Source organism: Brassica napus, chromosome A3 (assembly GCF_020379485.1).
Source record: "Brassica napus cultivar Da-Ae chromosome A3, Da-Ae, whole genome shotgun sequence".
Lineage (NCBI taxonomy): Eukaryota > Viridiplantae > Streptophyta > Magnoliopsida > Brassicales > Brassicaceae > Brassica > Brassica napus.
The window spans coordinates 30,371,027-30,397,975 of record NC_063436.1 but is presented as its reverse complement, the minus strand read 5'-3'; the positions used below and the strand labels follow the sequence as shown (position 1 = coordinate 30,397,975).

The 26,949-nt window shown below is 36.8% G+C and overlaps 8 protein-coding genes, 1 long non-coding RNA gene and 1 other non-coding gene across 12 annotated transcripts; 2 read left to right on the top strand and 8 right to left on the bottom strand.

The window, feature by feature from the left end:
• Positions 1-483: 483 nt before the first annotated feature.
• Positions 484-2,442, bottom strand: LOC106441139 (CBS domain-containing protein CBSX2, chloroplastic). The gene is made up of 8 exons (XM_013882947.3): positions 2,019-2,442; positions 1,846-1,933; positions 1,691-1,755; positions 1,524-1,572; positions 1,215-1,270; positions 985-1,100; positions 858-915; positions 484-771 (listed from the first exon to the last, which is right to left on the bottom strand). Exons 1-8 carry the CDS (start codon positions 2,196-2,198, stop codon positions 697-699), a joined length of 687 nt encoding a protein of 228 aa, XP_013738401.1. The 5' UTR covers positions 2,199-2,442; the 3' UTR covers positions 484-696.
• Positions 2,443-2,648: 206 nt separating this feature from the next.
• Positions 2,649-6,663, bottom strand: LOC106441140 (probable E3 ubiquitin ligase SUD1). The gene is made up of 7 exons (XM_013882948.3): positions 5,858-6,663; positions 5,099-5,776; positions 4,794-5,008; positions 4,415-4,711; positions 4,127-4,284; positions 3,655-4,052; positions 2,649-3,556 (listed from the first exon to the last, which is right to left on the bottom strand). Exons 1-6 carry the CDS (start codon positions 6,440-6,442, stop codon positions 3,823-3,825), a joined length of 2,163 nt encoding a protein of 720 aa, XP_013738402.1. The 5' UTR covers positions 6,443-6,663; the 3' UTR covers positions 2,649-3,556; positions 3,655-3,822.
• LOC111214511 (probable E3 ubiquitin ligase SUD1) lies at positions 3,137-3,565 on the bottom strand. The gene has a single exon (XM_022717439.1). It carries the CDS (start codon positions 3,563-3,565, stop codon positions 3,137-3,139), a length of 429 nt encoding a protein of 142 aa, XP_022573160.1.
• A 34-nt stretch (positions 6,664-6,697) lies between the features above and the next one.
• On the top strand, positions 6,698-8,735 carry LOC106441141 (protein IN CHLOROPLAST ATPASE BIOGENESIS, chloroplastic-like). 2 transcript variants are annotated; one of them, XM_013882949.3, is made up of 10 exons: positions 6,699-6,826; positions 7,015-7,098; positions 7,214-7,288; positions 7,374-7,416; positions 7,498-7,555; positions 7,661-7,816; positions 7,902-7,964; positions 8,045-8,139; positions 8,221-8,302; positions 8,374-8,735. In XM_013882949.3, exons 1-10 carry the CDS (start codon positions 6,751-6,753, stop codon positions 8,629-8,631), a joined length of 990 nt encoding a protein of 329 aa, XP_013738403.1. In that variant the 5' UTR covers positions 6,699-6,750; the 3' UTR covers positions 8,632-8,735. The 2 variants fall into 2 exon arrangements, with proteins under 2 accessions (XP_048622301.1, XP_013738403.1); XM_048766344.1 differs by having other exon boundaries at positions 6,698-6,826; positions 7,374-7,555.
• Positions 8,736-9,177: 442 nt separating this feature from the next.
• On the bottom strand, positions 9,178-10,574 carry LOC106441142 (caffeoyl-CoA O-methyltransferase 1). The gene is made up of 4 exons (XM_013882950.3): positions 10,371-10,574; positions 10,066-10,290; positions 9,852-9,983; positions 9,178-9,662 (listed from the first exon to the last, which is right to left on the bottom strand). The coding sequence occupies exons 1-4, from the start codon at positions 10,494-10,496 to the stop codon at positions 9,369-9,371; spliced, it is 777 nt and encodes a 258-aa protein (XP_013738404.1). The 5' UTR covers positions 10,497-10,574; the 3' UTR covers positions 9,178-9,368.
• Positions 10,575-11,556: 982 nt separating this feature from the next.
• Positions 11,557-11,629, bottom strand: TRNAR-UCU. Its single transcript has one exon. It is a non-coding gene; the product is annotated as a tRNA-Arg (tRNA).
• Positions 11,630-11,723: 94 nt separating this feature from the next.
• Positions 11,724-16,062, bottom strand: LOC106441143 (methylcrotonoyl-CoA carboxylase beta chain, mitochondrial-like). Of its 2 annotated transcripts, XM_048766333.1 has the most exons (10): positions 15,351-16,062; positions 14,769-15,033; positions 14,574-14,693; positions 13,692-14,126; positions 13,063-13,153; positions 12,758-12,990; positions 12,513-12,677; positions 12,220-12,426; positions 12,078-12,134; positions 11,727-12,013 (listed from the first exon to the last, which is right to left on the bottom strand). In XM_048766333.1, exons 2-10 carry the CDS (start codon positions 15,006-15,008, stop codon positions 11,810-11,812), a joined length of 1,752 nt encoding a protein of 583 aa, XP_048622290.1. In that variant the 5' UTR covers positions 15,009-15,033; positions 15,351-16,062; the 3' UTR covers positions 11,727-11,809. The 2 variants fall into 2 exon arrangements, with proteins under 2 accessions (XP_048622291.1, XP_048622290.1); XM_048766334.1 differs by lacking the exon at positions 15,351-16,062 and having other exon boundaries at positions 11,724-12,013; positions 13,692-14,119; positions 14,600-14,693; positions 14,769-15,305.
• Positions 16,063-18,107: 2,045 nt separating this feature from the next.
• On the bottom strand, positions 18,108-23,129 carry LOC106442862 (3-hydroxyisobutyryl-CoA hydrolase-like protein 5). The gene is made up of 8 exons (XM_022717438.2): positions 23,037-23,129; positions 22,045-22,119; positions 21,892-21,960; positions 21,738-21,801; positions 21,578-21,651; positions 21,414-21,497; positions 21,239-21,323; positions 18,108-21,162 (listed from the first exon to the last, which is right to left on the bottom strand). The coding sequence occupies exons 1-8, from the start codon at positions 23,127-23,129 to the stop codon at positions 20,987-20,989; spliced, it is 720 nt and encodes a 239-aa protein (XP_022573159.1). The 3' UTR covers positions 18,108-20,986.
• Positions 22,882-24,674, top strand: LOC106442864 (protein DJ-1 homolog C-like). The gene is given in 7 exon segments (XM_048766349.1): positions 22,882-23,167; positions 23,259-23,459; positions 23,528-23,677; positions 23,760-23,866; positions 23,868-24,045; positions 24,105-24,242; positions 24,312-24,674. Coding segments are annotated over 5 exon segments (795 nt in total). The 5' UTR covers positions 22,882-23,167; positions 23,259-23,459; positions 23,528-23,533; the 3' UTR covers positions 24,540-24,674.
• Positions 24,042-25,465, bottom strand: LOC111214338. Its single transcript, XR_002663874.2, has 3 exons — positions 25,272-25,465; positions 25,165-25,194; positions 24,042-25,009 (listed from the first exon to the last, which is right to left on the bottom strand). It is a non-coding gene; the product is annotated as an uncharacterized LOC111214338 (long non-coding RNA).
• Between the last annotated feature and the right edge of the window lie 1,484 nt (positions 25,466-26,949).

Sequence of the window (26,949 nt, the reverse complement as noted above, 5' to 3'; positions counted from 1 at the left end):
GTGTGTACATGTCACGAAGAGAGCTACCGACGTGAGCACTCAAATGAGACACAAGTGTGAACTCAGCTGCAGCAGGTTTTAACCACGCTGGACAAACAAGAGCAGCGCATCACTGGGTCGATCAAGCTGTGAGTAAACCAGAAATCAAAGGTTCTCCAAGTGACAAAGTCTGTTTGAGGCATTTGGGTCGGAGACTTTTGCGAGCCTCTTCCAAGCTTCAGGACTTGGCATATACACACATTGAAGAGAATCTTTGAGCAATATTAGTAACATGGCCATGAACTATCCTTCCCTGAGTTACTCTACATTCTTTTTAACAGCATGTTGTAGAGACGTCTAAGTCAGGCATACTATACCACTGCCCTCGAGGAGGTAAGAAAAAAACACCAACACCATTGTTACTCCTACTGAGCTAGTTCGACTTCTGTTTGGTCGTTGTGTTTGTTGGTTATATAAGATTATTAGAGAGTGGACTTCTTGTGCTACACGAAAAATATAATAATATGAGATACCAATCGTCTTGAATTCTGAGTTTGACAAATAGTTACTCCTAAGGTAAAAAAATTTGCTTGTGAAGGTAGACAAATGAGAGGGGGATAGGTACATATTATATATACTTTTATCAATCGAATAAATAGATTTGCTATCAACTATTATATGGCAGGTTTAAGAACTCTGCTCTATACCAGCTGCTAGCTAGGTTGAGTTCTCGGTTTCCCGCTTGATCTGCAGTGCAGCCCTTACAACGTTCCCCCTTGTTAGGATCCCAATCTTTTTTTTGTTGCCACCAATCACAGACAAAAGACAAAGGTCAGATCAAACCAAAAAAGAAGAAGAAAAAGTTGAGATTCTCTCACCAGTTTTCCATCTGAATTCACGACTGGTAACCTTCTGAACTTTGTTTCCAGTAGCAACCTGGAGGCAAGAAGTGGTTAGAGATTTATTTTTTAAAGCTGAGCTAATATTCTGCAAGGAGGATGGTACCTGGCAGCATCTTCTAAATTGGTAGAACCACGGACAACAAGAGGAGAAGGCGTCATCAAATCTCCAACTACTTTCCCATGTGTCTTGCTTATCAGCTTCTGGAGTTCGTTAAATGTCTGACAAAAAGACAAGTCCAAATATCATATAAGTTCCAGGAGAGTTTCATCAAACGGTGACAAACAATTGTCCTGATATAAATAGCAAAAAAAAGTGGATAAATAAAAACGTACTTTCCACGAACTGTCCACGTTAGGGAACATGTTTGTATCATTTTGGCTGCTCCGGCCTATAATTCCAAAAGACATAGAGGTTAGAGTTTGCTTCACCAAACAAACCCATGAACCGAACTAAGCAAGAAAACTAAACTATGTGCCAACCATACTAAGATCCACCTTTAGTCTAGATTTGAGATCATACAAAACGAATTACGAGTCTTATCTCCTTACTAACTGATTTAAAATATTCAAAACCATATACTTTGGTGATTCATTACACAAAGAAACTCAACTGAAGATTAAACAGAAAGTTGGATACGTTACCAGAAATGGAGTCAAGTGCAAGCAAGTCGTAATCAGAAACAACGCCAACCTACAGGGGAAATTAGAGCAGAGGAGTAAGTAAAATCTCATTCATATATATACTATGGGCTAATCACGAGCTTCAGACACAACACAATAACAAACAAAAGAGAGAAAAGGCTATATACCAGATTCCAATCATCATCAATTACAGGCAAGCCCGTGACTTTCTTCTCAACCAGAAGTTCCAATGCTGTTAACATTTCAAAGAGAGAAAAAAAAAACAGACTATAGAATTAGAGACATACAAGTAACGTTTTTTTTTCATCTTTGGAATACGTACCATCATCAACCGATGTTGAGGGCTTAACAACATGAAGATGCTGTTTCCCTGTCATGAAATCACCAACTGTGTAACCCCCGTTTTTACCCTGAAAACAAATCTCACATGATCAACCAACCAAGCAAAAAAAGTTTCAATTTTTAAAATGAAAAGGGTGAATAATAAGCACTCACAGGAACAGAGTTATTAACGCCGGAAGGAGCTGCGAAGACGGCAGAGGCCGAGACTAGCGGTGAAAAAGTGGAGCGACGAGAAGGAAGAGAGAAGGATGAAGGAAGGCATGGATTGAGTGATGATGTATGTAGTGGAAGTCGCGGTATGGGCAGAGAATTTGACAGAGAGATCGAACCCATGATTAGCTTATCCTCCTCTGTTTTCTCACGAATCCCAACGCAAAATAAAAACAATTACTTGTTGGTGAGAGAAATAAAGGTTGAAACTTGAGAAAAGGGGAGAAGAAAGAGAAGAGTTGTGTTTGATTGGGTGGTAAAAAAAGTAGACAAGTTTGTGATTGGTGGGGACACCATCCACATGTTTCATACATGGTCGACTGGTCCGTGTTTTGGTTCTTCAATTTTGGTTGGGTGATTTTTTCCCCCACCTTTTTTTTCTTTCCAAAGTTTCAAATAACAAAGTCCAAGAAGAAACCCAAATCTGAACGCTCTTTTGGCTTTAATTGTTGTTTGATTTTTATGTCGTGATCGTTGAAATCAGATGTAATATCTACTGAGGAATAGTCCTATCACACTTTAATATAAACTTCAAACCATGAATGTCATCTACTTGTCACATTCACGCACCAAAATTTAGACTTAACTTTGTAATGTGCTGGAAAACAAGAATCATGAATGTTACACACCACAAGCAATGATAAAGACTTTAACCAAACAAGACATCCAAGCATCACAACCTGTGTCAACTAAGATTATTCATCTGAATTGATCCACTTTTCAATGTACAATAAAGCTTTAAAATTGGTTTAAGAAAGAAAAAAGAACAATAGAAGCAGCATTGACAGTCAAAAGGGCAGATAGGGCCATAACCAGCAGTGGACCTTATCGATACCAATTTCATCTTCCGTGAACACTAGTAACCCGTCTTCAGCGATATAATGTTACGGGCACATTCATAGATTACAACATATAGTCATATACCAATATAATAAGATTTGACTTGCTAAAACTATATTTAATTAGATATATACAATGGTGTTCCACTGGAACTGCTAGGGACACTAACACATTTTTATATTGGCTTATCCTTCACATAATCTTCTTTTCTAAGCTTCTTGTTAGATTGCACGTCTAAGTCCACCATCTCCTGCAACTTCACTGCTTTGGTTTTTCTTTATAGCCAAAGCAGCAGCTTCCTCCCCAGAGTTATGGAGTCTCTGACCAATGATATAACGATCATCACGGATAGAGTTGTGAAGGTTTCTGAACCAGACTTGGCATCTTTTTACACAGAAGCACAAGAGGCTCGCCGAGAGATAACCTATCCAAGCGAATCTGTAGACCGCCGAGTTCACAACTAGCGTACATCCGAGCATTGGGAACACTCCTCTCGCCAGGACATAAGGCACGCATAGTGCCGTTAGCAGTTTCATCACGACCGGGAATACAATCTCTCTCAGTACCCATAACCCCTGAAGCCTTGAGAAGCCATCTTCTTTTACTCTCTCAAACTTTGCTCTCCAGCTATCATCCACCATCTGAAGCATTACATATCCATTGTCGTTATCTTTCAGTGACAAGATATATATATATATATATATTTTTTTTTTAAAGGCCGTGAGGGAAACATACTTACCAGTCTAGTCCAGATCTTCAAAATGATGAGGCCAAGAGCCCAGTCTTGATACAGGATAAAGACAGGGCTTTCATCTACTGGGACTCTTATTGGGACAATCACCAAAAGCTCAAACAGAAGTCCGATTAGTACCGGAATGATAAGAACCAGTTCAGTAAGAATCAAGAGTCAAATGAGTTTGGAGTGTCTCAAAAAAAGCTGATAAGAAAACAACCAGTATAACAAACCACTTACCCATATGCCTAAAAGCACCGAGCTCTTGATGACAATCCCACACCATTTCCATATTTGGCTAAGCAAGACTGAACTCCTCTCTGACTTGACGTGCTCGACAGCATACATGGCACCAGATATGGTAGTCCAAAAGACATACGTGCCAATGAAGAAAGCATACAAATCTACAAAATTTAGGAGAAGATTCTGTTAAAATTTTGTATATGTTTGAAAGAATGAAGCAGACGGTCATATTTACCATTGCATTTGATTCCATGCGTTCTTGGGAGAACTGGGATGGCGTTAAACAGAGTACGACCAAGAGAAACTGGTGCAACAATCAATGTAGAATGGACCAGAAGAAGAGTAACCGATGCAACAAGTAGAAGAAGGGTTATCCGGAGCTGCAAGTTGTACCTGCTAAATAAAAATTAGCTTCATTTCATGGTAAGGTCTAATGGAAATATTGATGCAATAGTCAACTCTATACACCAAACAATTCTTCAAGCATTAGAACAAGCTACAAGGTTATTTCTAAAGAACTTACTCTTGGAGGAGACTTCTTTTTGGGTCATCAGGGGCTGGATGAGCAGCCATGGCCATGTCAGGCTCAACGACATGCAACACTTGTTCTATGTTCTGCCTTCCTGGTTCATCATTTCGGTTGTCCTCTGGTTTTAGCAAGAGAAAATCTGTCAAACCAAGGGCCCAACCGACGCATGTGAACCAGCACCGTAGAAGGGACACAACTGTGGTCTGGATACTAAAATGCTCGATGATAAATGGTGTGCATATTGTAAGCAGGAGAATGCCGGCAGGAATCTCAGTGAAAGGGTCCGATACACTGTGTAGATGCACAAGTTAGGAAAGACATAATACTCAAACACATAATCTCCAAAAACAAAATGTAAGAAAATGTTTCTTACGATATGTCGAGAGGGAAGACTGAAGGAGCCATCCATATCGCAAGTTTAACTGGTAAAAACACCAGCAAGACAATCCAACTCCCATACTGTGCACCAGATAAGAAACCATCCCGAGCAATCTTGTGTACTGGATCATGAATCAAATAACGGATTGTCTCCTCATCATCATCATCTTCCGGACCATAAAGGAAATACAAAACTTCAGGGCGAAGAACCTGCAAATTAGCACAAAAGTGGGGAACAATGATTAGATAGTAGCAGAGGGGAAAAAAAAAGACAAAATTATGAGCAGGGGAACACGGTACCTGTCGAAGAAGGTTCTCCAATATTAGTGAATACCAGTCGTACACGGCTCCAACAACCCAATGAACAAGTGAGCTTGCAAGTGGAGAAACTGATAAAAACTGTAGTCTGTAGGACATTGTTTGACCAAACATTGTAACCGTGCAAACATCTAGCCACCACCCGCACATGAGGGGGAAGACGCCAAACATGACGACCAAAAAAGAGGCAAGTCTGATTCCTAGTCTCATTACTACCAAGAACTGCCCAAGGAGAGGTGACACAGTTTCTACTATCCAAGCGATCCCATAAACTCCCTCAACAGTCAATGGCTCATCCTTGAAATATCGAATCAGCGCAGTGATTCCAAGGTAAATTAACACCAGAAAGACAATAAACATATACCCAGCAGTCAGAGTTGTAACATCATATAGCGTTGATGAGAGACCAGCAGCAACAAATAGTGTATTATTGATTGCTCCACTCAATTCACTTCCATTGACTTTCACCATTTCTGTGAGCTGACCATTGTTAGTCAAATTCGAGATCGAGACAGCAGCAGTCAGCACATTGTTCAGACTCAGAGTTAAAATATTTCTCAACGATAGACCAGTATCAGCAAAATGGTACAATATAACCCGTCCAAGTGTGAAGGGAACAAAGATGACACCACCAATGAATAACATATTGCTTGCCAGGACCTGCAAAAGTATATGCCCATCATGTACAATTTTTAATGAGAGGGTCAAAACAGAAATAAGAAAATAAACAATCAAACTTACACTAAATGCATTCTCAACCAAACGAAACAACGGACCCTCCAATCCAACCAGCTCATACAATGAAACTCTCAAATGCCTAAAGTAATCCCTAAACGACGCCGCTTCACGGATAACGAACATGATACTCGCTGATAGTATAAACCCAAGCAAACAATCACTGAGAACAACCGTGGTGGACATTTCACCAAAACGCCGCAGGAAAGACAATCTCCACATCCAAAACGTAACGAAAGGAACGGTGAGAAGCCAGACGCAAAGCACGAAGCTCAACCGCGGAAGACGGCTATTGCAAGCTTTCATCGCAACGCCAACAGCGAACTCGTGAAAAGGGAGCCTCGTGGGAGCGTTTTCAGCGTAAAGCGGCGAGAATGAGAAACTGTGCTTGCAAACCTCGCAGTGACGAGCTTTGGAGAAGCTAAGCCACTGAAGGAGGCAATCCTCGTGAACGAACTTGATGCTACCGCTGCAAGCGCACGGGTACCGAAGCGGAGTATCCGCATCCCCTGGGTTTCTGCAAATCCTGCAAACCTCCTCCTCATCGTCTTCGTCATCAATGTGAATCGATACTTTGGTTGCGTAATCCATGGTTGAGTAAGCGATTGATAAAGGGGGTTAAGGGTTTATACTTATCCTCCTCCTATTAAACATGTATTCTTTACGAACCGTGATACGCAAGGGCAAATTCTCTGGGTTTAATATTAAGTTCGACTAAACCGGGATTTGTAAAGCGGTTATTTGACGAAATTGACCTTCCCGCTTGTTTATTTACTACGCGTCATTAGTATTTGGGTTTGGGCTGAAGAGAAATAAAAAGGCCCATATGAAAGCCCAAAACAGATCAGCGTGAGAGTATATGGAGGAGAGAAGAGAGAGAGAGATAAGGAGGAGGAGCCATGAGTTCGCTGTTCACTCCTTTCTCTGCTCTCCCTTTGCGCCATACGAGAGCTACTGTCTCCTGTTGCTCCTCTGGTATTCTCTCGTTTTACTCTGTAATTTGATGTGATTGTATTAGAGAAATGGTGTATGGTTTGTGCTTGAGCTTTGTCTCTTTGTCTTAAAATTAATCTTGGTGGAGACAACTGTTAGTGAATTCATTTGTAATATATCTCCAAATATCACATTGGGATGGGGACTTACTAGTAGAGTTGTTGTTGCAGGGCATGTATCATTTATCAAAGAAGTAGCTGTCACTGAACCTCCAACGCATCTTCATCACTTACTCAAAGTTCTTCAAACAAGAGGTTATATATAATAATACAGCAGATATGCTAAGCTCTGGTTACTGATTCATTGTAATGGAAAAGGGAAACTTACATGTGTTAGAAATCTCAGGTCTTTTCATGTTTTCATGTGCAGGTGAAACCATCATATCTCCTGGAGCTAAGCAGGGACTCATCCCCCTTGCTATTCCGCTTTCTAAGGACTCTTCAGGTAAAAAAAAATGAAACATTTGATCGATTCCATTAGCCCTTTTATTAGAATCTTTCTGTTTACTTTTGTTTTATTGTCTAAGTAGGCTCTGTTACTGCGCTTCTGAGATGGCCTACTGCTCCACCAGGGTATGACATTTTGGTCAGATCATTCTTGGTAACTCTTAATTACATGTTGTTTGAATTTAACCTTTTGTTATCCAAGAACAGATTGGATATGCCTGTTGTTGAAGTTTGGAGGAGTGGTGTCCGGCTTATAGCTAGAAATGTAATTTCATTCATCTCATTCTAGCTCTGCCTTCTTAAAAAGGATTGGTGACTTTTGTTTTTTTCCATGAGAAAGATAAGTAATTTACAGTTGTCTGTTATTCAGGTAGATGAGTATATTCACCGGATTCTTGTTCAAGAAGATGCCCAAGAGATGTCTGAACTTTACATTGCTTCAGCTGAGGCAGGCGAGAAGCTTTACAAAAAGGGTGCTTTTGCTGAATCTCAGATTGATAATCTCGATGTCTATGTCTTAAAGAAGGCAAGCGTTTAAAAAACCATTTACTCTGCTTATCTATGAAAGACATTATGTACACCACAGTAAACATTATTGTGGTGTTGTATAGGTTGGTCTGTTTCCTGATGTGTTGGAGAAGAAAGTATTACGGCATTTCGATGAAGGAGATCATGTAAGAATCTTTAAAGCATATAAAGTCTCTGAATCTTCACTTATGAAACTTTTAAGAGACTTCTTTTTTTTTTCTGGAAGGTTTCAGCTATGGTGACAGGAGAATTCTACACAAGGAAAGATCTGTTTCCCGGATTTGGACGGCCTTTTGTGTATTATGCAAATATACTGCAGAAGTTTGTAACTTCATCAACTCTCAATTTTATTATTTTGTAAAATGAAAGAAAACACTTATCTAAGGCTCTTCTTGTTTGCAGGGTTGGACGTGATTCAGAAGCAAAAGAAGCGGCTAGAGTAGCACTGAAGTCACCTTGGTGGACTTTAGGATGTCCTTATGAGGCATGTCAAAGTTTATGATACATTTTAGAGGAATGAATGTGGATGTGCTATATAATATTTTAACTATGCAGGAGGTTGCTAGTATTGCACAATGGGAAGATGAGCAAATCGAATTCATAAGAGAGAAAGTGAGTGATGAAGGTCGTTTTGAGGATTTGAAGAAAGGTAAAGATCCCATCCAAGTTGCTTTGGATGTTGCTGCTTTTCTCTTGGACTTGGCATCTATTGAAGGAACATGGTCTGAATCTTTGCACCATATTGCTAAATGTTATGAAGAGGCTGGATTAAAGGACATGTCTAACTTCATTTTGTACACAGATGACAAATGAAAAAATAAAAAAAACTCTTATATTGTCTATGAGATAAGATTCTTTCGTTGTAATAACATCAAAAGTTTTGGTTTCTAAAGAAAATGTCTTTAATAGTTCTTAAACTAATTTTTCTTCTCTCTTTTGACTAAAGGTCTAAACTCTAAAGCAAAGTGTATGATACTCATCTTTTTGTTTGAGTAGTTTAGCTGAAACCACCTAACATGTGTTTAGTATTTATCAATATATTTTCAAAGACTGATGACCTAATCTTCCCTACTTCGTTGTTTTCTTTCTCTTAATATATATATAATTATTAATTTGAGTATTGTTTTAGTTGACACTTCCAACAAATTAAGTTCATGATGATTGGTTGTTGATTCAGAATACACGATCTTTAAAGAGGGTAATAGAGAGCTCCAATATTTATTCTTTGTAGGTTCCTCATGTAAAAGAATATTATTGATTTGCTGATTATATTAAGCTGCAGTATGGCATGGTAATCATTTTGTCTATTAGTATACATGTGTTCTTTGAAACTCTCAAGAAAACTTAAGAGATTATATCTTCTTTTGGATGGTGTATCATTATAATGAAAAACAAACGAAACAAAAGGTAGGATACATTCTTTGTTCACCAAATAAAGTAAAAACAAGGATAATAGAGATATTACATAACAAAATACATAAAGATGGTTGGTGAATGGAAAGGCAGAGAGAAATGAAAATAATCAACCCAAACTCAAAAGTGGGTATCAATCAATTGATCCGACGGCAGATAGTGATTCCATCACCAACAGGGAGCATGCAGATCTCAATCCTAGGGTCAGCAGCAAGAGCCTTGTTAAGCTCAATAACAAAGTCTCTGTAGTAACGAACGTACTTCCTCATTGGCGCATCAGGAGGAGCCACGACAGAGCCGTTCCACAGAGTGTTGTCGTAGCCTATCACTCCTCCAACTTTCACAAGATCGATCAAACGTTTATGGTAGTTGATATAGTTGTCTTTGTCAGCATCAACGAATATAAAGTCATACGTTCCATGGTTCTTCTCCTGCACCCAACCACACACGATAAGTTACCACCTTAATAAAATCACCAATAATATAATTTTCTTCCTTATACGAAAAAGAAACAAATATGTTTATACAGAAAATCTCATCCAAATATTAATTAACTAATTAATTAGGCCATAATGTTTTCGTTATATATATCGGATATTTTTACGTTATACTATGCTTACGTCAGCAACGAGTTCATCAAGAACAGGAAGAGCAGGGCCTTCCCTGAAGTCGATCTTGTGAGCAACGCCAGCTTTCTCGATAATCGGCAAACCCAACTCGTAGTTCTCTCTGTTAACGTCCATAGCCAGAATCTGAAGATAAAAAATATTAAATTTTTAACTTCATTTTCAGATCATACTGTAAAGAAAAAAACAGAGGAAAAAAATGTTTTACTTTGCCGTCTTCAGGGAGAGCAAGAGCGGTGGCGAGGAGAGAGTAGCCAGTGTAAACGCCGATCTCCATTGTGTTCTTGGCGTTAACGAGCTTGATGAGCATGTTGAGAAACTGTCCTTCATCTGCCGATGTTGTCATTATGTTCCAAGGGTGTTTTGCTGTCACTTCCCTGAGTTCTTTCATTGATTCTGGTTCTCTTGGATACACACTCGTCTCCAGAATATACTGCATGTTGTTAATTAAGATTGTATTAGATTATTTATTGGACTGGATCAGAAACGGCAGCGTTTTGAAAAGAAACGGACCTGGTAGAGATCGTCGCTCTGTAAGAGACTCTTGTGACCGACTTCTTGGTGTCGGAGATTCTGAGATTGCTTGTCTTCTCCGTTAGTGGGAGATGTCTTCGTTGCTTCTGTTGTTGTCGTCGCCATTTGTCTGTATTTTGTTTTGTTTTGCTGAGATTGATGATTATGTTTTTGGGTGATTCACACGGATAGCACTAGAGATGTATATATAATAAAGGAGAAAATGAAACCGGTTCGAACCGGGTTAGTTAAGTCTGGTATTATGATTCCCGGTCCGGGGTTGGTGAAACTCTCCTAACACGCAATTGGTCAGTCGCTGTCTTAAGATGGGTCCCAACCCTGTGGTGGGCTTCAGACACACTTGGGGTGGTGGCGTTATTGTGTGGCGTGGTTTGTGACACAAGTGAATAATAAGAGTATGTTTTTTGCATTTATGTGTCAGTTAAATGTTTGCTGCATAATACTATCATGTAGGAGTATTTGTTATATATATCTGGATTTTCATTCTCCAATTAGATTATACTGAAAATAGAGAATAATGTGTATCTTAAGTAATTTAAAATAAAATGAGGTATATTTTCTGCATATATTGAATTTATAAAGAGAGGGAAATAAAGGAGACTTGGTGAGTAGAGAAGAATATCAACCTGAGAGGAACAAAAAGGTTGATCCAACAACTCTGTTTATTCGTCTGTGTGTGGTAGGTGAACGTATTTTGGTGGTGGAGTTCCTTATAATCATCCTTCCTTTTATTTGTTAAAAATATTGTTTCCACATTACAATTACGAGGAGTTGATTATGGTCATCTCCAGCCCAACACTACAGTTTTATTGTAGTGTGATTTTTTTATACAAAAGCTTTTTTCCAACACAATACTTAAAATCACACCATTTAATACAATAATATAATTTTACACCAAATTTAAGGAAATTACTATTGTGGGTTTTATCTCGTATTATATTCGGAATTTTTCCTTTCTTCTGCCAATCAAAATCAACTTTGTTCTTTAGCTACTTGTAAAATGTTGATTTGGATCGATTTTTAAGCTTATGTTTCTAATTTCAAAATCAGATCCGTAATCGTTCAACAGGTTTCGTCACTATTAGTATTACTCCTTAATCAAAGATTCCTCTATGCTAATTTTGTCAACAAAAAAAAGGAAAAAAATGATTATGTTAAAAACACACACACCCGGTGGGGATCGAACCCACAATCGTCTGATTAGAAGTCAGACGCCTTATCCATTGGGCCACGGGTGCCTTCTTGATATTCCATCGAAATAGAGTTAATTTAATTAACGTTAAAGATTCGAACCATATTTCTACTGTTAACGAAGTTTGAATCTGTCGGCTAGTTTCTGCAGGTAATATGAAAGTGTTCTTTTTTTCCACTTCTATGTACTCTTATTATTCGAAAATGTAAAATGTTTCAAAGTTGTTTTACATTCTAAACACACCAAAACGAGTATCTTCAGGAGGACGGTTCGAAGCAGCAGAGAGACAAAGTCCCAAAACCTTTCTTGTGTCAGATGGATCAATCACTCCATCATCCCAAAGCCTCGCCGTTGAGAAGTAAGCACTTGCCTCTCTCTCATACGCATCCACCGTTTTCTTCTTGAACTCTTCTTCCTCTTCCTCCGTCCACTGCACATCACAAAACTCCATATTCATCTCCCATCAATGTTGAAGAGAATGTTTTATTTAGTACCTTTACTCCTTGTCTCTTCTTGGTAGCCCTTTCGATCTGACTTAAAACACCAGCTGCCTGCAAAGTTTCTCCTCCTCAAGATGGTCAGATTTATAAACACATTTTTGATTCTTTTAAAAGTTTTGGTTAGGAATGGTTTTACCTGAGGACCTCCCATGATGCCAATTCTAGCGTTTGGCCACATGAACATGAAGTCTGGACTAAACGCACGGCCACACATAGCATAGTTTCCAGCACCAAAGCTTGCACCCGTTATAATAGTTATCTTTGGTACCTTAGCACAAGAGACTGCCATCACCATTTTAGCTCCAGATTTAGCAATTCCATTAGCCTCAGCTCTTGAACCCACCTGTAAAAAAAAAAGAGCTAGCAAGATCAGGACAGATGACACTCTTTAACATATGTTACTAACACAACAAAAACACTTTTAGTTACCATAAAGCCTGTGATGTTCTGTAGGAAAACAAGAGGGATTTTACGCTGAGAACATAACTCGATGAAGTGAGCTCCTTTTAACGCAGATTCATTGAACAGTATGCCATTGTTTCCTATGATCCCCACCGTCTGACCATATATTCTAGCGAAACCTGTCACAAGCGTCTGCACAAATACAAAAGTTCTAGTGAGAGACACCATAACGTGGAAAGAAAGGGTTAAGTCTCTCAGAAGCGTTTTCTCACAGTGCCGTATTGTTTCTTGAACTCATCAAACTCACTCCCATCAACAATCCGAGCAATGATAGACCGGACATCAAACTGCTGCTTGTGGTCTACAGGAGCAATGGACCTAAGCTCGGTTATGTCATAGAGCGGTTCCTTGTATTCAACGTTTTTGCTTCCTTCCTTCCCTTGTTTTGCCGCCATGTGCAGATTCTTGACAATGTTTCTTCCAATAGCGAGTCCATGCAGCTCGTCTGCAAGATTAGAGCAACTTCTTTAGTTCTAAACTCTTAAAACATGATACTACAAGAAAGAGATTTATATACCTTGAGCAAAATAATCAGAGACACCAGAGACATTACAGTGAACCGTGGCGCCTCCTAAGTCTTCAGCTGAGACTACCTCTCCTGTGGCAGCCTATTCATACACTTTAGCTTTCACATGCTTATTAAACTAACTAGGCCTGCGGTTTCCGTTTGTTCGATTTTTTTTTAGGTTCAGGTATTTTCGGTTCGGCCACAATCCCACCATCACAAAAAATCGGTTCGGTTTTCGGTTAATTTTGGTTTTATACTTTTTTCCCGAAATAATCGATTTTTGGGGTTTCCGTTTGGAATCAGTATAAATTTTTGAAAAAACTGGGACAGTCTCGGTTAAATTTGGTTATTTTTGGTTGGTTTGGTTATTTTCAGTTAATTCGGTTTGGTTACTTTTGTTAATCGGTTATTTTTGGTTAATTCTTGTTTTATTGGTCTTTTTTTCTTTTTTGAAAATCGATAACCGAACCAAAGAGAAAACTGATTTTCTTTCAAAATTCCACTGAAGTAAAGCGAACTCAAACTGTAAACCGAACCCAAAACTAAAAATTTCAGTTCAGTTCGGCTGGTTCGGACCAAATCCGCAGGCCAAAAACTAACTAAGACAGGAAAGAGATTAGTTTTGGGATATGACAAACCTTCACAAGAGGAGGTCCAGCCAAAAATATGGTACCATTCCCTTTCACCATCACACTCTCATCAGCCATGGCAGGGATATAAGCACCACCGGCAGTGCACGAGCCTAAGACAATGGCGATCTGTGGGATCCCTTCTGATGACATAACAGACTCGTTGTAGAAAACTCTACCGAAATTCTCCTTGTCAGGGAAAACCTCTGACTGTTTCGGAAGGTAAGCGCCTCCGCTGTCAACTAGGTATATGCAAGGGAGTCTGCACCGAGCAGCAATCTCTTGTGCCCTGAGATGTTTCTTGATGGTTATGGGATAGTAAGTCCCTCCTTTGACTGTGGGATCGTTTGCCATGAACATACAGAGATGGCCATGGATTGGTCCTATCCCTGTGATGATGCCGCCTGATGGTAAAGGGTCCTCGTACAGTTCATGTCCTGCAAGCTTCAAAGCATATTCATATCCAGTAAGCAGAGACATCAAACAAGTTTTTATTACTTGTAAAAATTCTCCAATCTTCTTTTGTTTTCTTAACCGTATAAACCAAACCAGCTAGAGAGTTTAAACACACAAATGTTAAATCTGTTTCCAGTGGGACGCAATCAATAAAGCTATGCAACTATATTCTAGGGAGTCGACGAGCTATTTCTCCACGAGAACTATCTATCATATAACATCAGATACCCTCCCAAACTACGACTGTATAGTGAACTTTCAATCTGTGGAATAAGATTTTGAACTTTAAATATAAAGAATGCTGTCTGGGAAACATCTAATGATGTATGAGACCCTATTCTAGGAGACAAAACACTCAACAATACTCTCATCTTAGACTCTTGTCTCATTCAGCATTAATCAGCAATCAACTCAAGATTTTTCTCTGATGCAAACCTGAGAGAGCTCCAAGAAGGACGAACCAGGATCAAGAAGCTTATCAATCCTTTCTCTAGGCAAAAGCTTGTTTCTACTTCTGTTCCTCTTCACCGCATCCTCTCCACCTCCAGCTAATACCTACAAAACTCCACCGAGGAACACTTATACATATCATCATCTTCTGCAGAAACAATAGAAAGGCTGATTAGTTACCTTTGTAATGTGGGAGCGAAGCTGGGATAAGATTCCTTCCATGGCGATAGAGTTGCTAGAAAAAGCCTCAGACTTTCTGTCAACTCCGTCAGGGAGAACTCCAACGCAGAAACCCTTTTGTAGTAGTCCCCGGAAGATCCGAAAAGGATCTGGCTTTGAATCGGTTCGGATCCTCCATTGATGAACACTAGTAAGCTCTTGAGAAGCTGAAACTGCCCTTCTCCCCAAAAGCCTTAACATTTTCGTCCTCTCAAAACCAATTTCACTTTTTCAAAAAAAAAAAAGAAAAAAACCGATCTCACTTCAAACACACTGAAAGCTTACGACTTGTGATGTCCTGAGTACTTTTTAGAGTGAGTTACATGATTAGACACAATTCTCTCTTTTTTACTTCTAAAGATACTTCTTGCCTGAGAGGCATTGTTTCTTTTATGGATGTTGTTTTTTACAATCTTGCCCTTTGGCATTTAAGAAGTAGTTAGACTTTTGTTGGGCAAACTGAAAGATAAAACTTGACATCGGAACCATTTATCCATTTTTTATTTTATTTTTACTTTTCTTCTCTAACTAAAAAGTTATTACCTTCCTTCTGCGTAATTGCTCTGCACCACTATTGCGATTTCTTCCACGGCCACCACCGTCTACCATCTTTGCCAGTTTTTCAAGAGCCATCACCATCGCTGTTTTTTATGCGGCCAGCACCACCACCATCTCCGTTCCTTGAGTGGACAGGGGCTTGTGGATGTAGTTGTCTAGGATTTAACATGTGGATGTGGTTACCAGCAAAAGCAATGATGTGGCCAGCCTTGTGGATGTAGTTTTCTGGGATTTGAGGTCAGGAGATAAGTAGTATTAAGTGTTTCCTAGTTCTTTTGGCATGTCGGAATCTGTTCTGTTGCAGTGGAGAACACGGTTCGTGTGCTAATGATGTGGATCACGATGCGAAGAAGAATTGTTGTACGGTGGGATTTAACCAAATCAACTAGAGTGTGTGTGTCTAAATCACAAAAAAAATAGGAGAAACCCGAGATGGCGAAGATGGGGTTCGAGAGGGATCTAGGGATTAGAAAAAGAAATTGGAAAAGTATTTTTGTTTTACGGAGAAAGTGAGGTTGCGGAGACGACGATGGATTTGCAGTGAGCGGCAACGGAAAAAGTAAAGAGTTGCAGCGACGGTGGTGGTGTCAGAGCTACGGCAATGGCGATGTAAAAAATTGTGGCAGTGATGGTATATAGAGTTACGGCGGTGGCTGTGCAAGGAAGTGGAGTACCGGTGACGTAAGAAAATTTAGAAAAAAAAATAGATCTAAAGAAACAAATCCGAAAGAAAATAAGAACATAAGGGCATCTCCATTTCCAATGGTGTACTCACCATTAGAATCTTTAGGCATTTTCAACCCTACTCCATTTTCAACTCCAAACATTATTATGGAGTAATGGTTAGGGTTACTCCATTTATGGAGTAATCTTATCCATTACTCCATTTTGGAGTTGAACTTTTTTTATTTATAAAATGGTCCTTTGAATCTTTAATGTTTCTATTTTTTACTTAAATAATATTTAAAATGATACAATAACATGAAATTGCAGAAGATGAAAATGAGCGTGAACTTGATGCACCAATTGAACTTGGAAGAGAAGCTCCACCTCCAGATATTGAAATTGCAGAAGATGAAAATGTCCGATTTCAAAATTTTCTTGCTCGATTTAGGAATATTAAAAATAAAGAAGCTCATTTTTCATTACAAAATGCATTAGTTGATCATTTGTGGGAAAAATATTCTAATGCTCATTGTTGAACCTATATATATGTTGTCTTTTTAATGATTTCTTGTACTTTTTAATAATAAATATTTAATTCAAATAATTTATATTTTAATTATTATCGTAAACATAAAATAATTGGGGTTAATTGGTAAATTTTTATAAGTATAAGATTTTATTTGCAATTATTAATAAAATAAAAATGAAATTATTTAAGAAATATTATTTTTGGAGTAGAAAATGGAGTAATACATTGGAGTAAAACCTTACTTCATTTTGGTGTTGCACTATTTTGGAGTAAAAAATGGGGTAATACATTGGAGATGCTCTTAGGTATACTGGTATACTAGTGGTTGGTCCGCCCTACGGGCGGGTGAATTTACATTAAAAATATTTCATATTAATATATATTTTAATTTTATTGATCGGAAAAATATGTCCATTTTATTTACTAAACATATTTTAATTTTATATTTTTATTGGAAATTTATTTTAAATCGCAATAATAAATACAATATGCTTTTATTCTAAAATAAAATTCTAAATTTTATTACTTTTTCTTAGTTTGAGTTTAAAGGACCACCAACATTTCTTTTGTTAAAGAACACAAAATTATGAAATTATTAAAATCATAAGAAAAATGTAATGATTTATATTTATATTTATATTTTTATTTCTATTTCACTTTGATATAGTCAAGAAAAATCTAAAGTAAGAATAACAAATATATATTTTTTTTTATCTACATTTTTATTTTATTTTTAAGATTATAATTCAAATACTATTACAATAATTAATTTTATCATGATAATAAATTAATCCATCTCCAAGCTAAATCAATTGAAAATATAATATAATGTAATAAAATCATAAGAAGTTATATTTTAAATTCATATATAAATAGTTCAATAATGTCACAAATAATAGTTGATATATATATTATTTAACAATAAATGATTTTTTATAATATATTTTATATTAGATTTTCAATTTATAATGATTTTTTCTTTAATTTTAAGTGTTTTATTAATTATATTTGTAAATTATTTTAACATTTTTTTAGCTTTGTTTTATAACAAAATTGTTTGTAGGAAACTTTCCTCATGTTAATCGAAAGTTCTTTTATAGAAAATAGTGTAATAACTTAATAAAGTATTACATTGGTTCAAGTAATTTAGCCAAAATAACTTAAATGTAGTGTAACCATCAATAATATAAAAATTAAGATGAACCAAACCGCGTACAATTGTTTTCTTGAAAATAAAATTACGTGAACCTTCAATGTTAGTTCACTTCTTCTCTCCCAAGTGTATAATGAGGACTTTGAAATTAAGTTCAGACATGGATTCAATTTTTATTATTTACATAGTTTAGTTGCAGAGTTCTTAGTTGTTCACAGAGTTCTTAGTTGTTCAAAGATGGTTGATGTGTGGATTAATGTCTCTTGTCTACAGCTCCACAGGACAGGTGTGGAATTAAGTTTCACGAATCCAAACATCATCAGGTTGAACTAAATAGGACGGTTCTTATCTTAGTTTCAGATTTCTGGTGTTCCCGAATCGAGGCAACATGAGATACAGTTTTCCCAATTATATATCTTAAACTGATACCATTGAAACTAAAGTTTTGAAATTAAAACTCAACCGTTAAAGAACATTAATCAGATCATGCCGGGTTCGTTAAAAAGAAAAGTATTACTTTATTATTGAACTCAAACTTTAAAATTTAGATAGATAATGTGCCTGCAAACTCTCTCTCTAGTGCTTAACCTCTTTGATTGGAATACTGAAGTGCGACGCGTCTTAAACGTTGAGCTTTCTTGGAAGCAGAAGCTTCATCAGCAGAGCTTACGACCGCATCACTCTGAGAAGGTTGTGGTGATGGTCAACCAGACTTATCATTAACTCAAGTGTTGTTTTCTGAGATACTCTTGGTCAGCACAAGAGTTGGCTTCAGAGTTTGGCTGTCAGCACCAGGCATGTCGTCACCTGGGTAGTCATCACTTCTCAGTCAGTTCTAATTCACATGGATTAATGTTAGGCATATTTTGGACATAGAAATATTTAATCCACATAGATTAATACAAACATACTCCAAAAAATTAGGCACATGTGGACAATGGTTGGTGTAAAAAATGCGTACCACTGTAGAGGAGAAATGAATTTCAGAGAGCTTAAGCTGGAAGGTCAAATTCTGCACGATGATATCTTGGATACATCGTGGGAGTGATGCCTGTTGGAGAGATTCACTTGCGCTCTGTGGAATTTTTGAAAATGACAAAAGCTAACATAAGAACATGTAGAGTGCTTACACTGAGAAGGATATTAGGGGCGTCCAGACAATACCATGAGTTGAGCAACCTCTGCGATGAGAACATTGGTCATCTTCTTATTTCACCGTTACAAAAAACGAAGACGGCTGAGTCTGTTGCGATCTGTGAACACCATCTGAACACGGTGGCTAAATAGTGGATTGTGCAAGTGATTTATTGGCTGAACATGCGTATATAGTCTGGCAAGAAATACCTCACAGCACAAACTGCAGTGTCATCATGCACCATGCTCATGTGAAAGACGTGAATCCACGCTGCAGTTTTTGGTAGCATTTAGAGTAGGAGAAGTAGCACCATCCATTAGTGGTGTCAATGCCACCAACCTCGGCAGTGCAAAGAAACTTTGCAGTCTACATGAACCACGGGAGGAGGAGAGTTATAAGCATGTGGGGAACATGTTTATGAGCTAGCATATAGCTAAAAACGAATGGAGTTCACCAACCTGTGGTGGAGAGTTAAGAACGTAGTTGTTCAGCTCAGCAAGAGTTACTCGTTCAATTTTCTTCACACTTCCATACTTGGAAGCTGTGGAGCTGCTACCATCATCAGATCCGTATAACCTACTAAATAAAAACTCCCCTCATGTTTGAGAACAACGTCCCCATTATTTCTTAGACAACAGTTACAGTCTGGTAAGTCTTACGCTGCAAGAACACTCTGGCTGTCAAGGCATTCATTGTCAAAAGAAGTTGTTCCCGGGGTAGCATTAAGGAGAAGCCGGCCTGCAAATGAAATGACACATGAGAAAATTTAGTACGCTTTCCTTCAACTTATTTTGATTTTTGGGTTTATGTTCGTGGCAACAATGACTTTAGGCTCCAAACCCGATACCTCTAATTTCTGATGAAGCTGATATACAATCATGCCAAACACACAAACACATACAGAAGGGCGTTTAGATTTATCATGACAGCAACGACTTTAACCAACCCAAATGGAACATCAACGATTAACTTTGAAACAATACACATCAGCTATTCAGCTTACATACCATAATAACACATTGAATGGCCTGATTCTCATTGTCAAGGTGGTCTTGATGCCACAAACATCACCAAAAACGTCTGCAAGAGAATATTTGTAACAAACTGTTAATAAGGAAGGAAGTAGTTGCAACCAATCATTGTTAGAGAACGGGAAAAGCATGAGTTGCCAAACATACCCGGAAAATCCACGTTTATATTAGCCAAAGCCATAAGCTGTTCATTTTCTGAAACCTGGAATATTTTCTTAGAATAAGAACAGTCGGCTCCATCATCTCCACAACCAAAGCTATCTAAAACTAAATAAAGAAGGAAGCTAAAAAGTCGATACCTTCTTGTCAAGAAAAACCAGGTCCAGCCCGAGATGCTCACCGACTTTCTTCAAATCCCTCGCATCCCAAAATCGCAGAATCTGTGCAACAATTGTTTTCTTACAACATTCGTCCTTCAAATCAGAAAAGTGGAGCTGGTTAATCGCCATCGGTGGTAGCTCTGTTTCTAGGGTTTATGATAATGATTTCAAGAAGCCTTTCGAATCGTATGGACTACCTTCTCGACATATATATAGTCGCTTCAGTTTAGAGGGGAGGTGAGAAATCTTAATTGTAGAGGAGATAGTGGAAAGTATTGATTGCCTCCATCGTATGAGTTGAGAGGAGACGAAATGATGGGTTACGTTTCTCATCTCAGAGAAACCAAGAACTCGTATCATTATTTTCTTGCTTGTTTGTGGGCCTCACATAAAGAGTGTTGGGTTTATCTTTTTAATTAAAGCCCCACATGAAAGACCCGAAACCATACAGCGTAAAAAAATCGGAAAGCCCAACATAGACAACCACTGCTTACGTGGCAAAAAACTATATTATGATTGGTGGATTTTATTGTCTGACGTGGACACACTCACTACTCCTCATATATCCCTTTTAGTATATGTTAGATTATATTATTATTATTTTTTTTAAAATAGTTAAGGATTCTAATCAAATAAGTATGTCCAATGGTGTTATTCATTACGAATCCTTAGTACGGTTTCAAAACATTACAAGAGTTGCAGATGCTGTATCTAAGAATAGGAAGGCAGCTCAAGAAAGATCAAGCAAGAGAGGTCACATTACATAATCATAGAAGACTAAATACTCTCATAACAAAAATAATTCATCCAGCAAAACGTACGCGCGAATATATTTATAACTAAGGAAAGCATTCCAAAAAAAAAAAAAAAAATTCACAGCAGAAGGAACAAAATGTGTTGCCATTCCAATTGCTACAAGTTCTTTGCCATTCAATCTTGCCCCAGTTAAAGCCAAGAATTCTCCTGCAAATGTTACATCAGAGATTAGCCAAAGTATAGTTGGAACTTGGAACTCAAAATAGAAGGTTTTAGAAGTTACCTAAATGACCAGGAAGACGTGAATGGATGTAGGAGAAGCCACAATCAGTGTGAAACCCAATACTTGCTTCTGGGGTTGCAAATACCTAGTCAAATGACAGAGATAAAGTTGAATCTGTACTTGTTTCTTCTAATACATGAACAAGATCTGAATCAGGATTAACTCATAAACTCACAGTTTTCTCAGTCACAACAGAGAACTTCATTGGGACCATCAATGATGCACCTCCACCCATTGATATTCCATTTACAAGAGAAACCTATAACACAACTCTATTTGGTTAGTTAATACTTCTCAGGAGAACACTTTCATACAACAAAAGACTAAGTAAAAGTCCACCTGAGTCTTCTTGTAAGTGTGGATATGATAGCAGAGCCAGTACATCCTATAAACAACCTCAAGGCAAGAATCCTCTGTCCAAAAACGACTTATCATCATTAAGCTATGACAGACTCTCTAGGATAAAGCGATAGTATGTTTTCTCATGGCCTCCTCTTACTTAAATCACGGCCGTCATAAAACATCTTTAGATCACCACCGGCTGAGAAAGCTCTCCCTGCACCCTGCCAATATAAAGCTATGTTAATAAATGAGTCTATTGTGTTTGTAACGAAAATCATCATCAGACCAAGGACAACAACAAAAATCAAAACCTTGATCAGTATAAGCTTCGTTTTGTCGTCCTTCTCCCAGGTTTCAAGATATTCTGCAAGCTTGAGGACCTGAGGATTTCAAAGTTTTTCCCATTAGGCATCTCATATTAATGATATTATACAACTTCTGATCTAAGGTCTTACTATATATACCACTTCAGAAGAGATGACATTTAGCTGACGAGGGCGGTTTATTAAACGTGATGAAACCCGATTCGATTGAAAACCCTAATCCCCAATTGCGTAACCTAATTTGCGAAGAAAACCACATGAAACCCTATGTAAATCCAAAGAATCAGAAGAGAAAGAACATAACAACCCGTCGATTCATCAATCCTATCCGGAGAGAGCGAATCGCCAATCGCAGAGACAAACTTTTTTTTTTCTCCTCTCCACTACAAATGACACGAACACTGGAAACCCTTCACACGATAGACAAAACTCAACTGCCACGTCAACAAGGATTCACGCAAAAAAAATCCTTAGGAAAGGATTGATCCTTAAGCAATATGAGTTTAATATTAATATTATATGGTTAATAGTGAAGGATTTGTACTTTAGGATTTATTAAAAACCCCCCGTTGTACATGCTCTAAGAAAAAAGTAGAAGTTGGAAGAAAGGGATCAATGCATATAGTCTGTAGATAAAGACAGTAAGATAAAAAAGAACATTCAAATTTTCTTGGCCATTTATTTATAGATAAGAATTTCGATGATTAAAAAAAATTGCCAAAACACACAACCGTTTTATACAAACGATTTTCCTCCACCTAGTTAGGCAAGCTCAGGGTCAATTATGACATTACCCTCATAAAATGTGTGTCAAAGGCACAAAGTGACTTATTGTGTAATTGAAAACTCAGAATGTGTCTTTTAGAGTAATTTTTTCTACTTTTTATTGAACAAGTCACTTAATCTCAATGTCATGCGTGACAGATTCACTAGTGGAAAGTAATAAAAATTGAATCTTTATCCAATCAAACAACATTACAATGGTAGGTACGACAGCGTTTTGGTTTCGGCGTCTTCGCTTTCTTCTAGAAGTGTAGAGTTCAGTAGATAAGACGCTCTCTCTCTCTCCCGTCTAAGCTGCTTTAGCAATCTTTGATGGTGCATTTGGGAGTTTCTATTTCGATGATAGCTACGCTGAGTCCACCTTCAACAATGGTTGCTCCAAGCTTGTATTCAGCCTCTTTCATTTCTTCACCAGTAACAAAAAGGAAGACAATCAGAACCATATATCGATGTTAGTAGCATCGTGTCTGCTTCCAAAACGGTTTCTCTTTCACACCTTTTAAGAATCTAAAATTCTTAGCTTTGTTTACTGTATAGAAAAACTGAGGAAATTTGATTAAAACCATGTATAGGTGCTTGTTCCGATTGGATTCGGTACGGAGGAGATAGAAGTTGTTGTGTTAGTTGATGTTCTACACCGAGCTGGTGCTGAAGTCACTCTAGTTTATGTGGAGCAGAAGCTAGAGGTTGAAGGATCGTTAGGGACCAAGTTGCTTGCTGATGTCTTAATCTCTAAATGTTCTGAACAAGTTTTTGATCTTGTGCCTTTGCCTGTAAGTTTAGACATTACAATTCTTCTCCTACTGTTCTGCTTTGGCTGATACATTATCAAATTGTGAAGGGAGGCATGTCTGGTGCTGTTAGGTTAAGAGACTGTGTAACTCTGGAGAAGATCATGAAGAGACAAGCTGAAGATAAGAGGTTATACAGAGCTATATCCATGGCTCCGGCTATTACTCTTTTTCCATGGGGACTTTTAATAAGAAAGAAGGTATAATGATAAGGAATGGATTGTATATCAGATGGTAACTAATCATTTTGATTCCTAAACTTGGTGTAGTTCATTGTGAAAGACAACAGGACATCCTGCTTTTTTCGGGAAGCTTCCTACGTTCTGGGCTGTGAAGACAAACATTCAGATCTCAGGGGAGCTTACAACTAGCCATGGACCAGGCACTTTGCTCTGAAGAGGTTGAAGTGGTCACAGTTGCAGATGTTCTTAGAAGAGCCAAAGTAGATGTCACAGTTGCATCAGTAGAAAGATCTTTGAGGATTACGGTATCCCTAGGCACCAAAATTGTCACCGACAAGTTGATTGGTGAAGCTGCTGAATCATCATATGATCTAATCATTCTTCCGGTAAGACATCCATATTGTTGTTTATTACATGGTGAGTAACTATGATGGAGTTTTTCTAGGGAGGCCATGCTGGCTCAGAATGTTTAAAGAAGTAAAAAATTCTCAAGAAGCTACTCAAAGAAGAACAAGAAGCTGGGAAAATATATGGAGCTACTAACTCTTCATCTACTGTCCTTCATAAACACAGTTTGCTCAAGGTAAATAGAAGAATTTTTTTTTTGTTCTTTTCTAGCAAACACTATACATGAATTTGAATCATGTTGCAGGAGAAGAGAACAGCTGTGTACCTTTCAGACACACACAGGCCTGTGGATGACCAAATGATCCAAGGGGCAGAAGTTGTTATAGATGGAAGCGTGATTACAGGTATGGGGCTCGCAACTGTGACTAATTTTTCTCTAGCTATTGTTGGTAAGCTGTTTGGACATGGTAGAGCAAGAAGTGTTTCACAAGGGCTTGTGCATGAGTACCAATTGAATCTGAAGGCATCTTGATCAAGACACACAGTTAGAAGATGTCTCTGCCTATCTAAGTTAATTTTGTATAATATTTTGTATTCACAGTTGGAGATCACAACATGATTGATTCTACACTTGATGTTTCCATCAATCTATTCACTCTTATACGTTTTTCCATCAATCTATTCACTCTGGTTAAGTCACAGAGATATTGAAGACAATGACACGTCCAATAAAGTAACATCAAGATCCATTACATCAGGAAGATAAAAAAACCAAAACATGCTACAAGAAAACAAAACAAAAGTGTGTTGTTGATCTATCTTTGGCACATAAGCCTAAGTTACATACAAAGCTAGCTTCTACTTTCTGTGTTGTTCTATAACTTATGTTCTTTGTTGAATTTCCCTGGGTGCGCCTTCATAAGCACTCTACCAAGGACCTGTGGATGTCCTTCGCAGGCATTGCCTTTTGCATCCCCATGGCTGGTGCATTGGCTCCAGAAGCTGCAAAAATAAATGAGCCAATCTCTGTGAAATTATCAAAACTTTTTGTGGGATTATTAATCTTGCACATTGTACTTAATGTTAAGATGTGATGTTATATATTCACTTCATTATGTTGCTTACAGCATTAGACTCAAGAATATAAGAGATAGTACCTGTTTTTTCTGATTTTCAATGATTTCAACCTGCATAAACATTTGATCAACTGGTCAGAACCTCAAGTAAAATATAAATCTCAAAGAGAGGAAGAAGCGAGACACACTTGTTTCCTGTGCAACTCTTCATTCATCTCTTTAAGTTGTGCAACTTCTGCTTCCAACTCCAACATATAAGCCTATCAAACAGCGAAATGAATTAAGTAAATAACTATACCGTCGGTTGTTTTAAGGTTTGTTCAAGATTGTAATGAGCACTCACTTGCTTGCGAGCGCGAGATCTTGCAGCTGATTTCCTGTTCTTAATCATCCTTTTTTGCCTAAATCATATATGTTTAATTGACTAAAAATAGTTTACAGTTGTTATTATTGAAATGTTTTATTTATTTTTTATATATTTAGTTGACTATAATATCTTTCAATTACAGCAAAAAATATCTATAAATTAAATTTTACTTATATAATATGATTTTTAAAATACAATCACACAACTTTTTTAAACTGTTTATTTTTAAGAGATACTAAACAAACAATTAACAATAAATATCTTGTGATTCAATAATTACAAAATATTTTAAAATAACATAACACTATATACTTTAACGAGGTAGATATATTATATTTTATCATTATTAAAAACAATTTCATAATATTAAATTTTCTTTTAAATTTTCTTTTTTATGTTTGTGGAACTTAATATGACTATAATTAAAATATCAAAGCAAATCTGAATTCTCATTTAAAGATTACTTAAAATAAATTTCAGTTTGCAATTTAATATATCTAAGGCATAAAGTTATTTAGACTTTATAATATTTTTAATTATTGTAAATATTGATATGGGTTCATAAGCTACCAAAAATGTATTAGTTACTTATGTATGTAACTTCATATTGATAATCGCTTTATTTTCTGATATTTGTTTTTGAAAAAACATCAACATATAATTTGATAAATATTATGAAACTACATGCACATTAAAACGATAAATAAGATTAATCTGATTTTACTTAATGATAATAAAAAATAATTGTACCTTAGTTTGAATTTGAAAAAATATATGTAACTCAATATACTCACAATATGAGTGACTCGACTAATCAAACTTATATCTAAAATCATAGATTTAACTACAATAAGAATAAATAATTTTATAATAATAATTTATTTTATAAATATAAATTATACGATGACTTAAAACATATTAATAAATGAAAATGAAATATTAATCAACTGTTATAATTTAATTCTGTTGTAAAATTTATATATATGTATGAGACTGTAGAATATTATCGTTATATTAATTTATGTAATTTGGAATCAGACACTTTAGTTTATTTTATATTTCATTCTAAGTACAATATATCTTAAGTTATACATCAACTTCTTTAAATATATTTACATATCTAAGACAACAACCAACATAAATGCTAATAAATAAATTAATCATATTTTTAATATATTTAAAAAAATTATAGTTGAATTTCAGAAAAATTGATGCAATATAATATAACCAAATGATAACTAAATCGACTGTAAAAAACAACAAACCCGACTAGATATAACATATCTAAAATCATATGTTTAATTAAAGTAATATAATACTATTAACATAAATTGTACATACAAATTATAAGTTAATTTAAAATTAAAAATAAATAGCAATCAATCATTATAGTATATTTATTTTATAAATATTTATACCCGTGCATGAGCACGGGAATATCATCTAGTTGTTAATTTATTTTGCGTCCAAAACTAATTGTTGATAAGAGTAGTTGAACT